Raw genomic sequence first — 19,116 nt, 5'->3', positions numbered from 1 at the left:
TTTCTGTAATTAAAAATATCATTAACTATAATTAATTGTAAGTAAAACAATTTTATTACTATGCAGTTTAGCACTGTCTCTAGAAATATAAACAGCAATTACATGTAAACGTTGAGACATATTAATTATCCTCCAATGAACTTTCGGTAGCATACAAAGATCTTCCATATGTTATCTTCACAACAACCCTGCGAGGTGGTTTAAGCAAAGTGCAATTGACCTGCACAATATCACGTGGTAAGCCTCATGGTCTCTCACTAAACTAGAGGCATAGAAAAAAAATGCCTATTATGTGTAAAATAAGATGGAGAATGCAGGGCTGTGATGGGGGGAAACAGCAAGCAAAAATAGCAATTTGAAGCAATTGGATGGACTAAATGTCATCCAGAAACAATACATTGGATAAGATTATGATGATCCCAATAACAATGAAGATGGATTGTGATAGGAAAACAAAACCAACAGTGTCTGGCAATAAACCTAACACCTCAGAATACTTGCGCTGTAAAAGGGAAGAATTATCAAGAATTAGCTATAGTTTATCTAGTGTCATGCATTTATAGCAAAGTGAGATGATGAAGCAGATGATGAACCTGTGAAGATCTCTATGCTGACCTAGCTAAAGTTTCCGTAATCACAACTAAGTCTCAATGGCATAGTTCAGTGGTTTCAATGGTCTTTACAATGCAATTCTATGCATGCTTACACAGAAGTAAGTCCCAATCAATTCATTGGGGCTTTATTCTCCAGAGAGAGTGTTTAGGATTAGAGCCTCACCCACAACTAAATTTTGTTGGATCTGCGTCCTAGAACAGACATGAAATCTTCCCTATTTAAAATAAAACAGAAAGGAACTATGGGCAAAAGCTAACTGCGATCTGAATTTAGCATGTGAACTGACAACTAGAATTCTCATCTAGTCCAATGAGATTTCCTTCCTTCCTCATTACTGAATTTAGGATTAGAATCCAAGTGCAAATGTTCTTGTTTACATTCATGTGAATCATTCATTTAACCTATAGAAATGGAAGCAATTTGGAGAATGTGTGTGTATAATCTAAAGATAATGCATATTTATTTGAAAGATTTCCTATATATTTCCTAATGTACTATTGATTTTCTAAACATTGATTTGGTCTGTGCTGGCTGTTTTGGTACATTAGAATGTTAGACTCTCCTCATGTATAAAGATCTGCAAATAAGCAATTGCAAGTTCTCTGACATGAGTTCATTGGACAACTATTACAGAATAGTTTTGTTGCAAGCACATACAACACCTTCTCCTCAATTCCTTGAATAAATGCTGCCTAATTCCTTGAATAAATTCTGCCTAACTTTCTGCAGAAGGGATGGGGGTGGCGCTGTGGGTTAAACCACAGAGCCTAGGGCTTGCCGATCAGAAGGTTGGCGGTTCGAATCCCCGCGACGGGGTGAGCTCCCATTGCTCAGTCCCAGCTCCTGCCAACCTAGCAGTTTGAAAGCACATCAAAGTGCAAGTAGATAAATAGTACTGCTACAGCGGGAAGGTAAACGGCGTTTCCGTGCGCTGCTCTGGTCGCCAGAAGTGGCTTTGTCATGTTGGCCACATGACCCGGAAGCTGTACGCCGGCTCCCTCGGCCAATAACGCGAGATGAGCGCCGCAACCCCAGAGTTGGTCACGACTGGACCTAATGGTCCCTTTACCTTTAACTTTCTGCAATAAAGGGTGGTTTGTGAACTACACTGAAACTGCTTTTAATTTGGGGCAAGTGATATCTGATCTGAGAAAGAAAACGAAAATGAAAACAACAACAACAACAACAACAACAACAACAACAACAACAACAACAACAACAACAACAACAACTGTATACTGCTCCTCATCCATAGATCTCAGGGCGGTTCACAAAATAAATTTAAGGAAACTGCTTTATTTCTGGACTTGCATACTTGGTAGTTCACCATTTCACTGAGAATCCTTTATTTCTGGACTAATTCACTGTGCAAAACATTTACAGATTTATTGTAAGATTTGAATACACTAAACTACACTGTCTGGGTTGGCAAGGTTATAAATTTGCGACTGTTGGACCCAGCCTTTGCATGTGCACACACACAGGAAAATATCAAACAGTCCAGTTCGAATGACAGAATGCTCAGTCCATGTGCTACAGCCAATCACTCTGCTCTGGTGAGGAAACATTTCAGCCACATTGCTCTTTGTGGTCTGCATAGATACCAACCGTTATCTTGGAACAGTTGTCCCTTTCAAATATATTGCACATGAGGGAGGCAGCCATTTTTATGACAGCACAGATTCCAATCTATTTAATCCTTCCAATGAAAATTAATCATCTTGTCCTTTGGAAAAAAAGGAAATATTGCCCACTGACATGCTGCTGTAGCTCATTATTCCTTTAAATGTTTTTCACCGCTTTAGACTATTTCCTCCCATCTCTCTCTAGCTGTATATCTTCATCTGTTTCAGAAATAATCAATCTGGCACGTTCTTTATTTTTATTCACAGTCCAGTAGCATCTGTGTATACAGACCAACACGTCTCTAATAAAATTGCCCTGGCGTTTGAGAAAGCCCACAGAGGGGGCATGTGCAGTAGAAAATAAAGGGTTAAAATACATACGAATTCTTAGGTTCGTAGCAGATTATCCAAGAACACAGGCAGAGGAAGGGACAGGTAGCGAAGGGCTTCCACTCCCCCACCCCTCCAAATAAAGAAGGAATTAAATAAAGTTTCATTAGACTTGTTTGAACTGGTCCAGTGAGTGCCATATATGTGACATATGTCCCTGTTTACCAGGGACATTGCCATATTTTCTGGTACCCATCCAGGAAACAACAAATGTTGTTTACGTGAGTTGCTTCAGTTGCCATTCTTCTGGCTTCAACTCCTTCCCCAGAACCTCTAGAATGTAAATCCCTGAGTGGAAAATGATGTGCAAATATATTTAAATGCATGCATGTGAACACTAAAGCATCTTGCAGTGCTCAACCTGTCGTTTCACACAATATAGGCCTAGTTTAGAGATAGGTTGTAGTCGTTGGCTTTTTTAAATTATTTTAAGTCTCATTATTTCAGAAAATCAAGATGAAGGAGCATTTGGGAGCTGTGCAGTACAATCCTACGCTTGTTTACTCAAAGGCAACTCCCACCATATTCAATGGGGCTCATTCGTGTTGAAGATTGGAGCCTAAATGGGTGATTTGCAGCACAATCCAAGGCATGTTTATTTGGGAAAAAGTCAGATTATGTTCCGTGGGGCTCACTCCCAGGAAAGTATGAACAACAACAACCATTTTTATGTATCTGACGGGTTTGCAGCCTTGATATGTTGTTCTTATAATGAAGCCAAGGAGTAAAAAAAATGAATGTCGAGACTAGTAAACAATCGTTTACCACTCACCAACGTCAAGAAAGGTCAAACATTTTATTCCATGTTTTGTTTCTGTGGCTGCATAGGCTAGAATGGTTTAAATTGTATTCCATGGCATTCTGAACTTATTACAAGGACATAAAACATATTTATATAGCTGACTTAATCTCTCCATAATAAAAAAAAGTGATCAACACAGAGACTCTGGTAATCAGCTGATGACCTTCTGCACATTAATTGCAAGAACATAACAATAATTGTGTATTTTGAGGCCATTAAGTGCCTACAAGAAATGACTGGACTCATATGAAACTAATATCATGCACAATGAAGTGCAGCTAGGCACATGTGTGTGCATATATGTGATGATGAAAAAGACTAGAGTTTAAGCTCAGCCAAAAGGAAACTGGGGAACTGCTGAACATTTGAGAACCACTTACCGTTCATTCACCCTATATAATAAAGTCCCTGTGTCTCTGCGTCCAGTCCCTGTGTCCGCGTTACTGCGCATGTTCCCCATGGACACAGGGATTGGATGCAGAGACTTGGAGCACAGAGACTGGCCCCTCCTCCGCCTCCTCCCGCTGTCCCGAATGGCCACGGCCTCGTCCACCTCCCTTCTCCTGAGAAGGAAGAGGCCTCTGCCACCGCCTCCCACAGCGCGCCTCAGGTAAGCGCGCCACCCATCACTCTCCCGCCTTGCCACCCCGCGCCACTCCGCCGCAGCAGGGAGGTGGAGGAGGCGGTGGAGGAGGAGGCTGTCGCCACTCGGGACAGCGGGAGGAGGCGGAGGAGGGGCGTTTACAACCCTCCTACATGAATTGCCAAAATAGCTGGGCCAAAGGGTGAAGGACATCTCCAATATATACACAAGCCATGGCTCCTCCAGCAAGTCTGATACAGGCTGCAGGCAGGGGACAAATCCATTCTGCCTATCAATATCTTGCATTGACATGGAGTCTAGGCACTAGAGTCTAGGCAAATATTGGGGTCCCTTCCACCTCTTTGATTCTATCATCAGTGCAGCATCAATGTGTATGATGCTTAATAGCAGGGCTGGGGGACTAGTGTCCCTCCAGATGTTGCTGGGCTGCAACACCTATAATTCCAGATCATTGGTCATGCTGGGTGGGGCTGATGGAAGTTGAAATCCAACAACCTTTGGATGGCCTCAGTTTCTCTACTCCTGCTTTTTACTGAGTAACAAAAGCAAAAGAAAGGGATTCTCGCTTGGGGAGGGAGCCATGGGTTGGAGGGGCTGGGCCCTCCCCCCTGCATTTGGCCACCATGCCCTTGGTCTAAAACCTCTTTCCCTAACATGCTAATATTTGGGGTTGTTGCTTTTAACAACGTGAGAGCATGCAAAAGTTGTATTCTAGAGAGGTACAGTTTACTCCCTTATGAGCCAAGCACACCCGGAGTTTCCCCTTCATTCTGCTTCCTGCGGCGATACAACCTAAGAGAAGGCAACAGAGGAGGGGTGCCCCTTTTGTTGAACACCAAATGAAGTTAATTATTTTGGCAAGAAATGTTTTGGATGGAAGGAAGGGGAATGAGGTATGAGAAGGGCATGCCAGGAACGAAAGGACTGCTGTAGTCAAGCTTTTGTTCTCAAAGTCCTCTTCATTTAAACCACTCTGGCAGGGGAGGCAGAATGGCACAGAAAGAGTTGAGAACTGTGTTGATTAAAACCTATTGGCACCTGCAAATTGATGTTAGCTGGCATCATTTAAAATACTGGCATTCTGAAGTTTATTTTGAAAATGAATCACGACTTTTGCTAAAGAACAAAAGGACAATGGGATAACACAGTTTGATGCCACTACTTTGGAGGTGTGTGTTAACCAAACAGCAGCCCATTCCCTACAGAAGTGAATCTCAATAGCAAGTTTACCACATGCTGCAAAGCAATATGTTTATTGCCATTTATTACTCTTCAAGGACCAATTTATTCATTTTTACTGGCATTAAAACAGGGCTTTATGTTTTACAAGGAAACCACTCTGCTGTTTGAGGCCATCTTAACAGCTGAGTTGGCTCCAGCAGTTTCTACCCTGAATCCAGACACTGTAGCAAATATTTTCTAGCATCTTGCATGATGGAGGAAATGACCTTTAGTTGCTGTTTCTTTATACTAACTTGACTGACATTCATTTTAAGGGAGATGTACACTTGATTCATGATTTTTTTCTAAGGGTCCTGATTCAGCAGTCATGCTATAGTGCATGCCCTGCTACCTAACAGGTACACCAGTGCTTTTTTCCTGGGGGATGCAGGGGTACGCATACCCCTAAACATTTTGTAAATCTAAGTTTGGCCTCATTGAGGGGCAGTATTTCAATATGAGTAGGAAAATGAGAGTACCCCTAAACAATTTTTTAGGGGGAAAAAGCACTGCATGACACTGTCATTCATATTCAGCAATCACCTGGGTGAGTAGAGAGGGAATTGGAAGAAAATCCAGTCCCTTACCCATCTCCAGAGGAGAACTTAGCTATATATAAAACTGAGCACGCCAAGCAGTTTCTTATGTGATCACAGGTGGCGTCATGGCATTGTTTTCACAAATGTTTCAAAAGACTCTGAAAAACACAGGAAGCTATTTTACACTAGGTCACATTCTTTGTCCATCTAACCCAGTACTGTCTACTCTGACTGGCAGTGGCTCTTCAACAGAGGCTTTACTCATAACTTCCTACCTCTTTTTAGCTGGAGCTGTCAGGGACTGAAATTGGGACCTTTCCATGAAAAACATGCACACACCCTCTCTCTCTTTCTCAGGCTACAGTATTTCCTGCAACAGTGCCATTTACTGTCTAATTTATGCAGTACCAAGAGAATATGTAGTTAGGGGAACATGTGGTTACCAATTGTTCATTTGCTTCTATCTGAGCAGTTAGGCAAAATGGTAATTAAAAAAGAAGTACCGGTAGTTCTGTGATGGATCAGACCAAAGTCCATCTAGTCTACTATTATGTCTCTGACGGTACTACAGAGAATAAGTTGTTCCATTCTCTGGTTTTCCTACTTTCCCATAGTCTCTTCAGGATGTTACACTTTCACTAGGTATACAGCACCCATCACATTTGGGTATTGTATGGGCCCAAACAAGGGCATGAGAGTATTAACGAGGAAAGGTCCAGGAAACCTTCAATGTCTGCTCACCACTCATCCAGGTTTTCTGCTAGTGATGACTTCCTCTGCTGATCAGGAATGTAGCTGGTATGTGACCAGTGTGGAATTGCTGTAGTTCACATGTTTCAAGGTATGATGTGGGCTCCTGTATTATAACATGCTTGTACAGTAAACCCAAAGTATGAGAAAATCCTTAAAGCTGGTAAGCCTTGCAAAAATATCCTAACTTCTTCAGCCAAGGTCAACAGGCCTTTCTTCTTTTTCTTCCTCACTCTCATGAAGGAGCAAAAGAGAAAGGTGTTGAAAGACGGTAATAAAAATATCCCTACATTCCAGATTTTTTGCACTGGTTTCAGGTTGAATCTTTGCCTGGAAACCAAGGATAAGGCAATGCTACATCTCTTTTGCCTTATGCCCGGAAGTCCAGCAAACAGCTAAGTCAAAGCTTGTCAATGATTAAAGACTAGGGTTGCAGGAATTAATTGATTAAGCAGTGTGATTACAGTTTAATGGCTTGTTCACATATTCAGAGTGAAGCGCTGATTAATTGGAGCAGGCCATCTGGATTCTAAACACAAGCACTCCTGGATCCTGCTCAGTTTTTCCACTACTTTTCTCCCTTGTCTGCAATTGCCTCCCATCAGTTCCTGCCACCTGAAGAATCTGACAGACTGGGAGTATATTTCCTGTATAGGTTTGGTGCTCCACCTGAAAACTGAGCCACCCCACTTCAATTCCTGCCCCTGCCACAGGGCCATGGTTCTCAGGACGAATGTTATGACACATTCAAAGGAGTGGAGGAAGGCCAAAGTGTAGGGGAAGAAAGAAGTAGGGTGAAGAACTTCTGATGGATATGGGGAAGCACTTGTGGGGACAGAGGATTTGCATTTTTATTTTTAAACAGTCAGGGGCAGTAGCATGGCCAGAGCTGCCTTCTTTTAAACCATTTTTGTTTTCCCTTTCTACTTTCCCAGGGAGGCAGTCATCCTTCTCTAACTTCTTCTTTGGTGATTGCTTGTAGCCGAGTAAGATTGTCTTCCATGAACACAGCCTTAACAGTGAGTCCATAAGTGATTGTGGAGGCCAATTCTGGATCCACATATCCTTCCACAGTGGGGACATAGGTTTCCAGGTGGGAGTTGATCACGGTGAGGGTTTGTCAAACGTTCCCTCCTCTCAGCACATTTCTCCCTTTCATTCCGAGTCTTCAAAGTCCATGGCACCTTTTGGTAAAGGATGCTCTCCAATTGGAGCGCTCGTGGGTGACTGTTTCCCAATTGTCGGTGTTTATCCTACATTTTTAAAGATTTGCCTTGAGAGAGTCTTTAAACCTCTTTTGTTGACCACCAGCATTATGCTTTCCATTTTAAAATTTGGAATAGAGTAGTTGCTTTGGAAGACGATAATGAGGCATCCACACAACATGACTAGTCCAACGAAGTTGATGTTGAAGAATCATTGCTTTGAAACTGATGATCTTTGCTTTTTCCAGTACACTGGCATTAGTTCGCCTGTCTTCCCAAGTGATGTGTAATTTTTTTTTGAGATACTGTTGATGGAATTTTTCAAGGAGCTGGTGATGGTGTTTATAAGTGATCCATGCTTCACAAGTATACAATAAGGTTGGTAATACAATAGCTTTGTAAACAAGCATTTTGGTTTCCCTGTGCATGCCCTCGAACACTTTGCACTTCAATTGGGAAAGCTGCACTTGCAGAGCTCAGGCAATGCTGGATTTTGGCATCAATGTCAGCCCTTATGGAAAGATAACTGCCCAGGTAGGAGAAGTGATCAGCACTTTCCAATGTTACACCATTGAGTTGGATTTGTGGCACTGCAGAGGGGCTGTTTTGTGCTTGTTGGTGCAGCACTTTGGTTTTTGGGTGTTGGGTGATAGGCCAAGCTTTTCGTAAGCTTCTGTGAAGATATTTAGGATGGTATGGAGATAATCCTCTGAGTATGCACACACTACATTGTCAGCAGCATACTGAAGCTCTATGACAGAAGTTACAGTGATTTTACTCTTTGCTTTCAGCCCACTCAGATTAGAGAGCTTTCCATCTGTTTGATATCTGATTTCTACTCTGGTGGGGAGTTTCCCCTCAACAAAGTGTAGGATCATGGCAATGAAAATAATAAATAGAGTTGGGGCGATAACACAACCCTGTTTAACACCTGATCCCACTGTTTGAGAGCCATTGTTACCAGTGGTCATTTCACCCACACAATGCATCTGAGGAAGGGCAAACTGTCAAATGGCACCTCCATTTTTTTATTTGTAAAATGGGGCACCAAACCCCCTACATAATACTATATTAACAGCAGTATTACACAATAGATAAATCACACATACACAGACCCCAGGTTCAGTATTACTATAAATTATATTGCAGCACTCATGAGGAACAACGTTTAGCTGCATTACTTGGGGGCAAGAGGGTGGGGAAGAATGGTAGGAGCTGTTATCTTGGTGTTAATTACTGCTAATCAAATTCTGGTGCATCAGACCTTGGCTGGTGTAACAGGATTCTTGGAAGAAGGCAGCAGACAGAATTTAGCTGATCCTATCTCACTTTACAGTTCTGAACTCAAGCCAGCTGGATGATTGTGACCGTATTCATCATCATGTCTCTTCAGGGGTTGATGGTAACATCACATTTTTATAATCAAAGCTGGGCTGATTGACGGTATACTCTACAATACAGGCAGTTTCAAAAGGGGGTTTAGACATTAGTCCCCCTGAACATTAAAGTGAACTCCACCAATGTTGTCCTCTGAAACAACTGGCAGTACTTCATTAGCTTAGCGAACTCAATCGCATATCACAGAAAAGCTCGATCTACATTTGAAGTCCCAAAACAGATGTCATCCCACTGTTTTCTGAACACCACAGATCCATCTGAGACACAACATGGTAACATCTGCTTCCCCGCTGTGTACAGAGCTGAAGAAAAACACTTTACTCTTCTGACCTAAATTTCAGTTATTTTAAACACAGCCGCTCATGATAGATGTCAGCTTTCTGCTCTCTGTTTTAGGTATGTTATTCCTTGTCCAGTGAACCCAGAAGCATTGTCTTCTCGTTCAGTCAGCAGACTTAAAGAAAGAGAGATTGTGCTCGTGTCATTCTCTAAAACAAACTGCTGCGCGCACACTAAACCATGCCCGTAAGCCTACAATGGGAGCTGGCAGCTTTAATGAGAGGAGAAGGGGCTGTGTGGGGAAAGAAAACCTCCAGGTGCTCAAGCTGTTACAGGTGAATAGAAGCCCTTGCTTCCCTGAGGCAGCTCTCTGTCAGGTTTAATCTCCCCAAGTTCTGGAATGTGCTTTTGATAGACATCTTGCCCCCATGTTTAGTTAAACCAAAAACACTGAGAGGGAAGCTGCTGCTCACTGCATGAGAAAGAACTGCCTCTTTGCCAAGCCTTGATTCCTGTTGAAAGCGGCAGGATCAACATAAATCACTTCCTGTTGTTTGTGTTTTTCTGAAGGTAGATATCCCCTCTTTCTCCACACCACAAAGACAGCAGGACTGCTCAAGGCTTCCTATCGCCTAGCTTCCAAGAGGAATAAAGGGTCTTATTTCCCTTTGTTCTGAGCCTTGTTTACTTCTCCTACATAAGGCCTCAGACTTATCAGTTTGTGGGATGACACACTGTGCTTGTCAAGTTCAAAAAAACCACCCTGCTTCCCAAACAGCCACAACACAAGAAAGCGGGATGAATTTACAGAACCAATTCTGAAGGCACCTTTCAGTCACTGAACCAACCAATGCACACTTTGGTTAACAGGACTTCCATGGGAGTTTCAAGCAATGAGCCACTTTTCACTTAACACTTTTCTGACATAAAGCTCTCTGGAGTGCACCCGACCCCGCACCTCTTGTGAAGTACTGTACAAGTGTGCATTTTGACACAAATACACTGTGCAGAATAAACATTCCACAAGTCACCATGCACAGGTAAGACCAATTTAAGGGGTTGGTTGTGCTACTTTAGAGCTTCGGTTATGTAAGGCTAATGGGGGGCTGACATGGGCTATGCACAATGTTCTTGGCTTGGCAAAACTTCCTACAAAGGGTATGAGGATATTCCAGAGAGGAAGTTGCTGCATTTGCTCTGTTCCCAACTGTGCTTTGCAGCTCATGGTCAGGATGATAGGAAGCTCTTGCCTACATGCGTCGTAACAGCTCCAGTTGCTGTTGTGCCAATGAAGCAGCTGCACTGTAAAACAAAGCAGAACCTGCCTCATCTATAGCAGGACCAGAAAGTCTACTGCCAGTTAATTTTCTAGTTGGGACAAGTATGCGAACTTCAGCTTTTACTTCTTACTCAATGGCCCTGTTGCCCTCTAGAAACTACAGTGAACATGCACCTGTTAAAGCAGGAATGGGGAATGGAAACTGGCCGGTAGATTGGATCCTTATCTCTATGCACACCAGTGAAGGAAGTTTGACAGGTGGGAGGCCTCGCCCGCCAGTCAATCACTTGATGTTGTGATGACATCAGGTGACCCAGATATTTTGGACCTGAACTCCCACCAGTCCCACCCAAGGACTGTGTAAGGTTGGGTAAGGCTAGTCTAGACTGTATATTTATTACTAAAACTTATAACACACCTGGGACGTGGGTGGCGCTGTGGGTTAAACCACAGAGCCTAGGGCTTGCTGATCAGAAGGTCGGCGGTTCGAATCCCTGCGACGGGGTGAGCTCCTGTTGCTCGGTCCCAGCTCCTGCCAACCTAGCAGTTCGAAAGCACGTCAAAGTGCAAAGTAGATCAATAGGTACCGCTGCAGCTGCTCTGGTTCGCCAGAAGCGGCTTTGTCATACTGGCCACATGACCTGGAAGCTGTATGCCAGCTCCCTTGGCCAATCACGCGAGATGAGCGCCGCAACCGAGTCGGTCACGACTGGACCTAATGGTCAGGGGTCCCTTTACCTTTACAACACACCCATCAAATACATTATCAGGTTGACGTACAAAAAAGCATACCCTACCCTTCAAATACATTATCAGGTTGGATACTACAAAATATAATGAATACATTAAAATGAGCTAAAAACAGCAGTTCTATAGCTGCTCTGTTTTATTTGAATTATTAAGTTTAAACTTCGGGGAAAATTTAGTCAAATAATGTAATTATTTAACAACCCTTTGTTCTGGCCCTCCAATTCTCTTCTGCATGTATACTGTACTGTCTTCCTACCACTGGGGTGTAGACCCTCTGCCTCCAAGATCCCATGCCTAAGATCAACTTTCTCATTGGCTTCTTCTTTCTTTGACTTAATCTCTCCATTCCTTAGATCCCTGTTGCAGCTTACAGCGTTTGTCCCACTTATTCCTTGGATGAGCTCTGGAATAAAGGTAGTTAACCTGTGGTTCTCCCATCAGCCCCAACCAGCATGACCGACATCTGGAGGGTCACAGATTCTGCCTCACTTCCATATTTCCAGCTTCCTTCTCCCACAACACACGGTTCTGGCTGGCCTTAAGACTTCTTCTGAATCCTTCTTGCTTTGCCTCCCCATCCCCTCTATAAACATTAGCAGAGCTGTTCCACTAGCAGCTGCAATGTGCACACCATCTTGCCCAAACCGTGTCAAAGGATTTGTGTTCACAAGCACAAAAAGCAACATAGATGTTGTACCTATGATATGAAAGGGCAGTGACTTTGGACAATACATGAAAGTAGAGTGCGTGGCACAATGTGATTTTCCTGCTCATGTGTTCATTTAAAAGCAAAGAGTACTGAGTGTGTAGCTGGTGGCCAGTTTTAGCAAGTTCTATGAAGCTTGGCCCAAACCAGCCTAATCTGATCCAACAGATAACATTTCATGCACTTATCTTCTGCTTTAAATATAAAAAAAATGTGAAAATATATAACCATTCTCCTATCTGCCAGTCCACTGAAATGTCAGCTGAACAGTCATTTATTTTTGTACTGATCCTTTCATTCCTAAATCCTTCATGCCTACACTACTGGAATTACACTGCATCCCTCCATAAAAGGGCTACAGCAAAGCGTGTCCAAAATGGTATGCTAATGTAAATGAATTCCTTTTACAAAGCAGCATTTGTTTGGACTTGAAATCTGATGCAAGAGCAGCGGAAAACACTGTTAATTTATTAATAGTCAGATGGTTAGTCTTCAGTTCGTGACAACTTCCCGCATAATCTCCCTTTGAATGTCTGGAAGTAGTGATTCAGTTTTAAGAGAATATGGAACTGTCCACATAAAATGCCACAGTCATGATTTCAGATGTTCTCCCCTCCCCTTGTTTATTAATACATTCATTCGGAACTTTAAAGCTAATAAGGCTTTTAGATGACACCAAATGACTTTGCAGACAGTGTGCTAAAAATACATAACCACATTTATTCGCAAGGAAATAGCTTACAAATAAACTAAACTGTTGGTCTATAAACTATCCGGGCTTTTAAACGAAAACAGGATTATTGTTTTTTAAACTGCATGCTAACATTTCCTTTAAAGGACCAAATAATTTTGAAAATGAAAATGTCCTGACTCTCGGATAAAGGTCATCTGACATATGGTCTTTGTAACTAAACTGCACCCAAGTATTTGAGAAGAGAGAAACAGTACATTATTACAACCGGAGAGAAATGGGGAGGAGGGAGGAGATACTGAAGCTCAACAACTGAGCTTTGATTAATGTCATAACGGCAGCCTTGTTATGTTCAGCGTGGATCCCCTTCTTGTCACTTCCTGTTGACAAACTCCTTTTGCATTCATTGCTTTTAACCAACTACGCTACCATAGCATGTACGACAGCTCCTTGGTGTACAAGTCTTAGGGCTATTGCTGGAATAACCACAGTGCAATCCTAAACATTGGCTGGAAGCAACAGTGCAGTGAATCAACTGCAGCACCTGACCCTGTTAGCTGTATGTCAGCCAAGGCAGAAGGGTGGGGGCACAGCCTGTGTGTAATTTTTTGCTATCCTAACTCAATGGTACAGTACAGTTCATCAGCTCCCTCCCAACCTGCCCGCCCCCCCCCTTGCTGAAAAAAGGATCAACTTAGGATCCCACAGAGGCCAACAGTGCCTAGTGTTATGCCCTAGCCTCATAGAGCACGGAGTTAAGATTTTAGCCTTAGTCCTGTGGGTTACATTCATCCCTGTTTAGGGAGGTTTTTAATATCTGGAGGACTATTGTATTTTAATATTTTGTTGGAAGCCACCCAAAGTGGCTGGGGAAACCCAGTCAGATGGGCGGGGGTATAAATAATAAATTTATTATTATTATTATTATTATTATTATTATTATTATTATTATTATTATTATTATCATCAAGTGCCTGAAGGATTAACAGCAATGAGAATGAACTATCTGTTGACATCAGTGCATAGCTTTCTGTGTTGATCTCAATTTTTTTTTTTTACACTTCTTTGCATATGTCATATTGTTAACTTGCTCCCTTAACATTTTGGAGCAAAACCAAACTATTACAAAGTTTTATTGATGGACACGTTGCAAATATTAAGCTGTTTCAAAAACATCTTATACACAGGTGCCCAGACAAAGGTCCATATAAGGCAACCCACAGCTAGGGTTACAATTCTGTACACACTTTTAAGGAAGCACAGTTACTTCCAAGTAACAACAGGCAAGATTAAGAATTCTGTGGCTACTGAATTGCAGATGGCACAGCTGAAGTAGGAAAGTCTGGCTAACAACCAGCAGAGGGCACACCCTATCACTTTTTGATAAGTTATAGAAACACACACACACACACACACAGAGAGAGAGAGAGAGAGAGAGAGAGAGAGAGAGAGAGAAGAGAGAGAGAGAGAGAGAGAGAAAGGTGATGCTTTGCCACTTTTGGGGGGTCCAGAATACTTATGATGACTCTGTAGGGGAAACTGAGTTCAGCTGCCTGTCCACCCCATCCCAACCTGTCACACTTTTCCAATAGTCAAGGCTGCCAGTCTGCTCAGCTGCTGAAGATTCCAGGATCTGGGAGGGAATATCTACCGTCCTGGGCAGAAATACCATCACCACAACAGCTGGGATCCCCTCCCTACAGCACCTCCTCCTAGGAAGCCTCCTTATACTGACTCAGGCCATTGGTCCCTCTAGCTTATTTCTGAACCTAGACTTTCAGCATGCAAAGTAGATGCTCTACCACAGAGCTACAGTTTCTTTTATTCTTTCACCTCTTTAATGAACAGACATTTAGCAGATGACTGCCTGAAAAAGCATTGTTCTTTGAATGACTTTTTGATGTGGTTATTCGTAGTTTAAAAGCACACACCCAGTTTTTTATATTTACAGTGGCATTCCACCCCCCCCCCCCAAAACTTGGCTCCTTTTATCCTCCAAACCATTTGATTTCCTTAGATTGAGAGCCCCTTGGGGACAAAACTATTAACATTTAGAAAAACTGCTGTAAGCTGCTCCGAGCCAATGGGAGAGAGCAGGATGTAAATCAATCAAACGGAGTACTAAAAGCATTGGGAATTCCCAGTATCACTATTGCAGATAAGTTAAATATTTCAGATTGCTGGTAGAAGGTATGATTGAGACAGAACTGTGGCCAGGCAAAGAAGAAAATCAATCTAATTGGATAGCTGGAGGGTACTGAACTCTCAGTGAGGCTCTGCTCTGACCATACATACCACTTGAGCAACATTTAGACCAACCACAATGAGAAATGGCTAGTTCAAAAAGAGGTATATCTGTAGGATTCTATCCAACCTACAATCCCACTGGCAGCCCTGCGTACTCCTGGAGATGACTGCTTGGGAGCTAAAAAAGGGTAGAGGTAAAGGACCCCTGGACGGTTAAGTCCAGTCAAAGGCGACTATGAGGCTGCGGTGCTCATATCTCTTTCAGGCCGAGGGAGCCGGTGTTTGTCCACAGACAGCTTTCCGGGTCATGTGGCCAGCATGACTAAATCGCTTCTGGCGCAACAGAACACCGTGACGGAAGCCAGAGCGCATGGAAACGCTGTTTACCTTCTCGCCGCAGCAGTACCTATTTATCTACTTGCACTAGCATGCTTTCGAACTGCTAGGTTGGCAGGAGCTGGGACAGAGCAATGGGAGCGCACTCCTTCATGGGGATTCGAACTGCCAACCTTTGGACTGGCAAGTCCAAGAAGCTCAGTGTCCCTGCTTGGGAGGTACCAGATCTATGAAAGGCCCTTAACCCTTGACTTCTTTTTTATTTATTCCCCAAGAAGCCCCAAAACTGATGCTGGCTCCTACCATATATATTTATGCTGGTGGCAATGAACCCTTTGAAACATTTTGTGGGATTGTGTCTCTAATGCTATCAATGATACCATGATCCACGCAGCAAGAAAGGGGTGGAAATGGCTTCTTGTGCCAATATGGCACCTTCTATATCGGAATCACTAAACATGATCCAGTAAATTGTTTTTAAAGATGCTGCTGTGGGATTGCAAGCAAGAACCAGCTGAGCATTTTGTCCAACTACCCTCACATAAGGCTTGTTTATACAAGCAACTGTTCTGGGATGACAATGGCCTGATCCAATTTCGCTTTCCGATTTGTTTACAGTATATGTTTAAGAGGTGAATCAAAGGCCACATATGTGTGTGTCTATTGAGAATGAATAAATACCGTAAGTCCTTCTAAGATGAGAGGCTCTTAATTCACCATTTTTAATCACACCAATGTAAATGTAACCTCAACAACAAGATAAAACACAGTTGTAGCTACATCAGAGCAAGCCACTCTGTCTGTCTCCCATGTATATAAATAGAATGGTAGCTATTTTTTCCAATTAAGAAGATACTTGCAAATAATTTCTTTTGACACTGATTTTACTAAAGCCACATTCATATGAGCGCACAGCAACTCTTTTTCTTGCTAGTTTTCTTCCTTTGTTCATTTACCAGAACAGGAGTATCAGTGAAAGAGACAAACTATTTATATTTTTAAAGAAAGCAAATTCATGTCACGCTGTATTTTCTCATTGTGTGCCCTGTCAATTGATTTGGCAAAGTCAAATGTTGTTAAATAATATCACAATTTGGTGTTAAATTGCTTTAGGTTCTTAACTATTGCTTTAAAATTTAACCAAGAACTGATGGTTCAGACAGATTGCTCCCCCTTTGCTCCTCCTCTGAAGTAAGTAGGATAAACAGTCAGGCACTGGCGGACAAAGAGGGCAATCCCAGTGGGGTGCCATTGCGGCTGCCCCCCCCGGCACACCACATCCCTGGGACGTGCGCCAGCCCTGCCCTCGCCTGCTCTCTGCCCCCCCCCAGTGGCGGAGCATGAAGCTCCGCCACTGCAGTCAGGAAGCCTTGGTTCTGCTTTATGTCCAAAGGATTGTGGTTTGTTGCTGCCCAACAAACTAACCTGAAGCCATGGTTTGTTGGTTTGCTGACCATGGCTTACTAGGAAGCAATAAATTGCAGGCCCTGGTTTAGATGTGATGCAAAACCAGGGCTTCTTTGTGGGGTTGATTTAGAACATGGCGTGGCACACCCGCTGGTCCTCTAGGATTAGGAAGTGTAATACTGGCAAGCCAGTACAGTGACAGGTCAGGAGGTGAAGGCATGGGTCAGTTGTACTGAGTGAGGCTTGGTGGATCTGGAAAGATTGGGATAGATCTGGCTGAAGCAGGCTTGACAGGAGAAAACCAGGATGGGTCACACTTGGGTTAGGGAGAAACAATGAAAGCAGGTAAAGGCATGGAAAAGTACTGAGAGTCACAAGATTGAGAGGAGGGGGATGTTTAAAGAGCAAGGCATGTGACAGGTACATGATGTGTGGGATGTGCAGTTCACCACTTCCTTCATGGCGGAAAGTTTGGGGTGTTGGCAGGAAGTGACATGTACCTGTACATTACTATGCATGAGGTTATACTCTGTAATTGGTTGGAAGCTGCCTTTCAAGTTAATCATTAGCTGTCAAAGTTGCTGTCAATAAATACAGGCTCCCGAGCTCCGCCCGGGGTTGGCCTTTGGGGAACTCAGCCTTGCCTCCATCTCGTTATTGGATTACCAATTGCTACACTTCTTGGTTTGTTTATGCCCGTCACTCCAGGAGAGGTATGCATGGGCAGTGTCAAACCAGTCTGGCTTTTTGTTATGCATGAACACAGCCCAGATGACATGTTTGAATGTAGTGTTTAACATTAGATATTGGGAAATTCCACACGTTATACGCATGCTTGTCTGGACACCCCAGATTTCTGTTCCACAATTTACCTAACAGTATCATCTTTTTCCTATCTGAAATATTTGGCAAACTGAGAAAGCAGAAGTAGAACTTTAAACAAGTTAGTCCTAGAAAAATCAGACCATGAGTAACTTCAAAATAATCTTACTTAAATCAAATACCAAACACTAATTGCGGCACTACTTAAGGAAACTGAAAAAGATGTGATGGGAGAAGGGAACATCTTTACAAGCCTAAAGCATCCACTGAGGTTATGGCTGCCACAGAGAAGCAGTGATTTATACGATATAGTTTGATAATGTGCTTGTTTAACTGAACACATACTTCGCTTCAGGACCAAGATAAAATGAGTCCTAGAGAAATAAAAATAATATTCCTAAACTGCTGGAAAAAACACAGATAAGGAAAACATGCAACTCCAGCCAGTAGTTTTAAGATAGAAGCAAGTATTTCATTTGGGGGGGAGAGTTAATTATCTAACAATGTACAACCCTATCAGGCGATCTCTGCTGGCTTGTAGTGTATTATATAGTGAATTCTGCTTTTAATTTCATTAAAGACAAGAGACAGGCTCTGTTTGCGGGCTGTACATTATAAATACATGAAAAAGTCAGTTCAAGCAACTATATTGAATTAACTAGTGATTTCAGTGTCTGAAGCCCATTTTTCAACAAAAGATACACTTTCCAGTACTCTTTTGACATACCTGTGAAATAACAACAACAAATCAGCAGATAATGGAAAACCATGGTTTGAGCCTGTACAATCCCCAAACCAGGCTTGCAAAGCTCCTGCCTCCCCCTGTGTGGACGAGAGGAGTTTGTCTGGATTCAATTTTACTTTTTAAAAAATCTCAGTTTAACATTATTTTCAAAGCAGTACTCCTGGTTTTAAACAAATTCTGATCATTTCATAATAAGCCGATTTCAAAACCATTAAACAAGCCAGAGTCTGAATCAGCACTAAGTGGGTTTTCCTTGAAAGTTAAACTAAACTCTGGCAAAGTCCTCTGCCCAGCTGCAGGCAGGAGGAAAGGGGAAACAGGAGCAAGCAAGGGGTATAAAACCACAAGCGACGGCAGCTTGTTTTCCAAACTGGCCCAGCCTGTAAACGTTTTGCATTACTTACCATCAAAGTTCTTGTACTGGGCTGTTAAGATTACTTGCACCGAGCGTGTGGCCTCCTTCAACATGCCTTCAAATTCATGCCGACTCTTGTTGGCAAAGTTCTCCTCCATCTCACTGGTGCAGCAAGTGTAGCCTTGGGGGCAAATCCTCAAGTGTTCCCCTGAAAACGAGAAAGACAAATGTAGCTTACTATAGTAGTTCATGTACAAGTCATTTCTAAGTGTGAGTGTGTGTGTGAGAGAGGGAGGAAGGGAGGGCATGGCACAGTTATTTAACCGTGGATGCTTCCAGATAGGGACTTA

At 42.7% G+C, this 19,116-nt stretch overlaps 1 protein-coding gene across 1 annotated transcript in view; it reads right to left on the bottom strand.

The window, feature by feature from the left end:
• GPC1 (glypican 1) overlaps nucleotides 1–19,116 on the bottom strand; it is a 197,955-nt gene that overhangs the window by 74,470 nt on the left and 104,369 nt on the right. The window contains exon 2 of the mRNA XM_035132470.2: nucleotides 18,816–18,974. Within this exon, the coding sequence (XP_034988361.1) occupies nucleotides 18,816–18,974 (159 nt within the window). The remainder of the gene's footprint in view (nucleotides 1–18,815; nucleotides 18,975–19,116) is intronic.

Source organism: Zootoca vivipara, chromosome 5, assembly GCF_963506605.1.
Source record: "Zootoca vivipara chromosome 5, rZooViv1.1, whole genome shotgun sequence".
Classification (NCBI taxonomy): Eukaryota; Metazoa; Chordata; class Lepidosauria; order Squamata; family Lacertidae; genus Zootoca; species Zootoca vivipara.
Note: the sequence above shows the minus strand (reverse complement) of the source record. Positions and strands in the feature narration are given on the sequence as shown.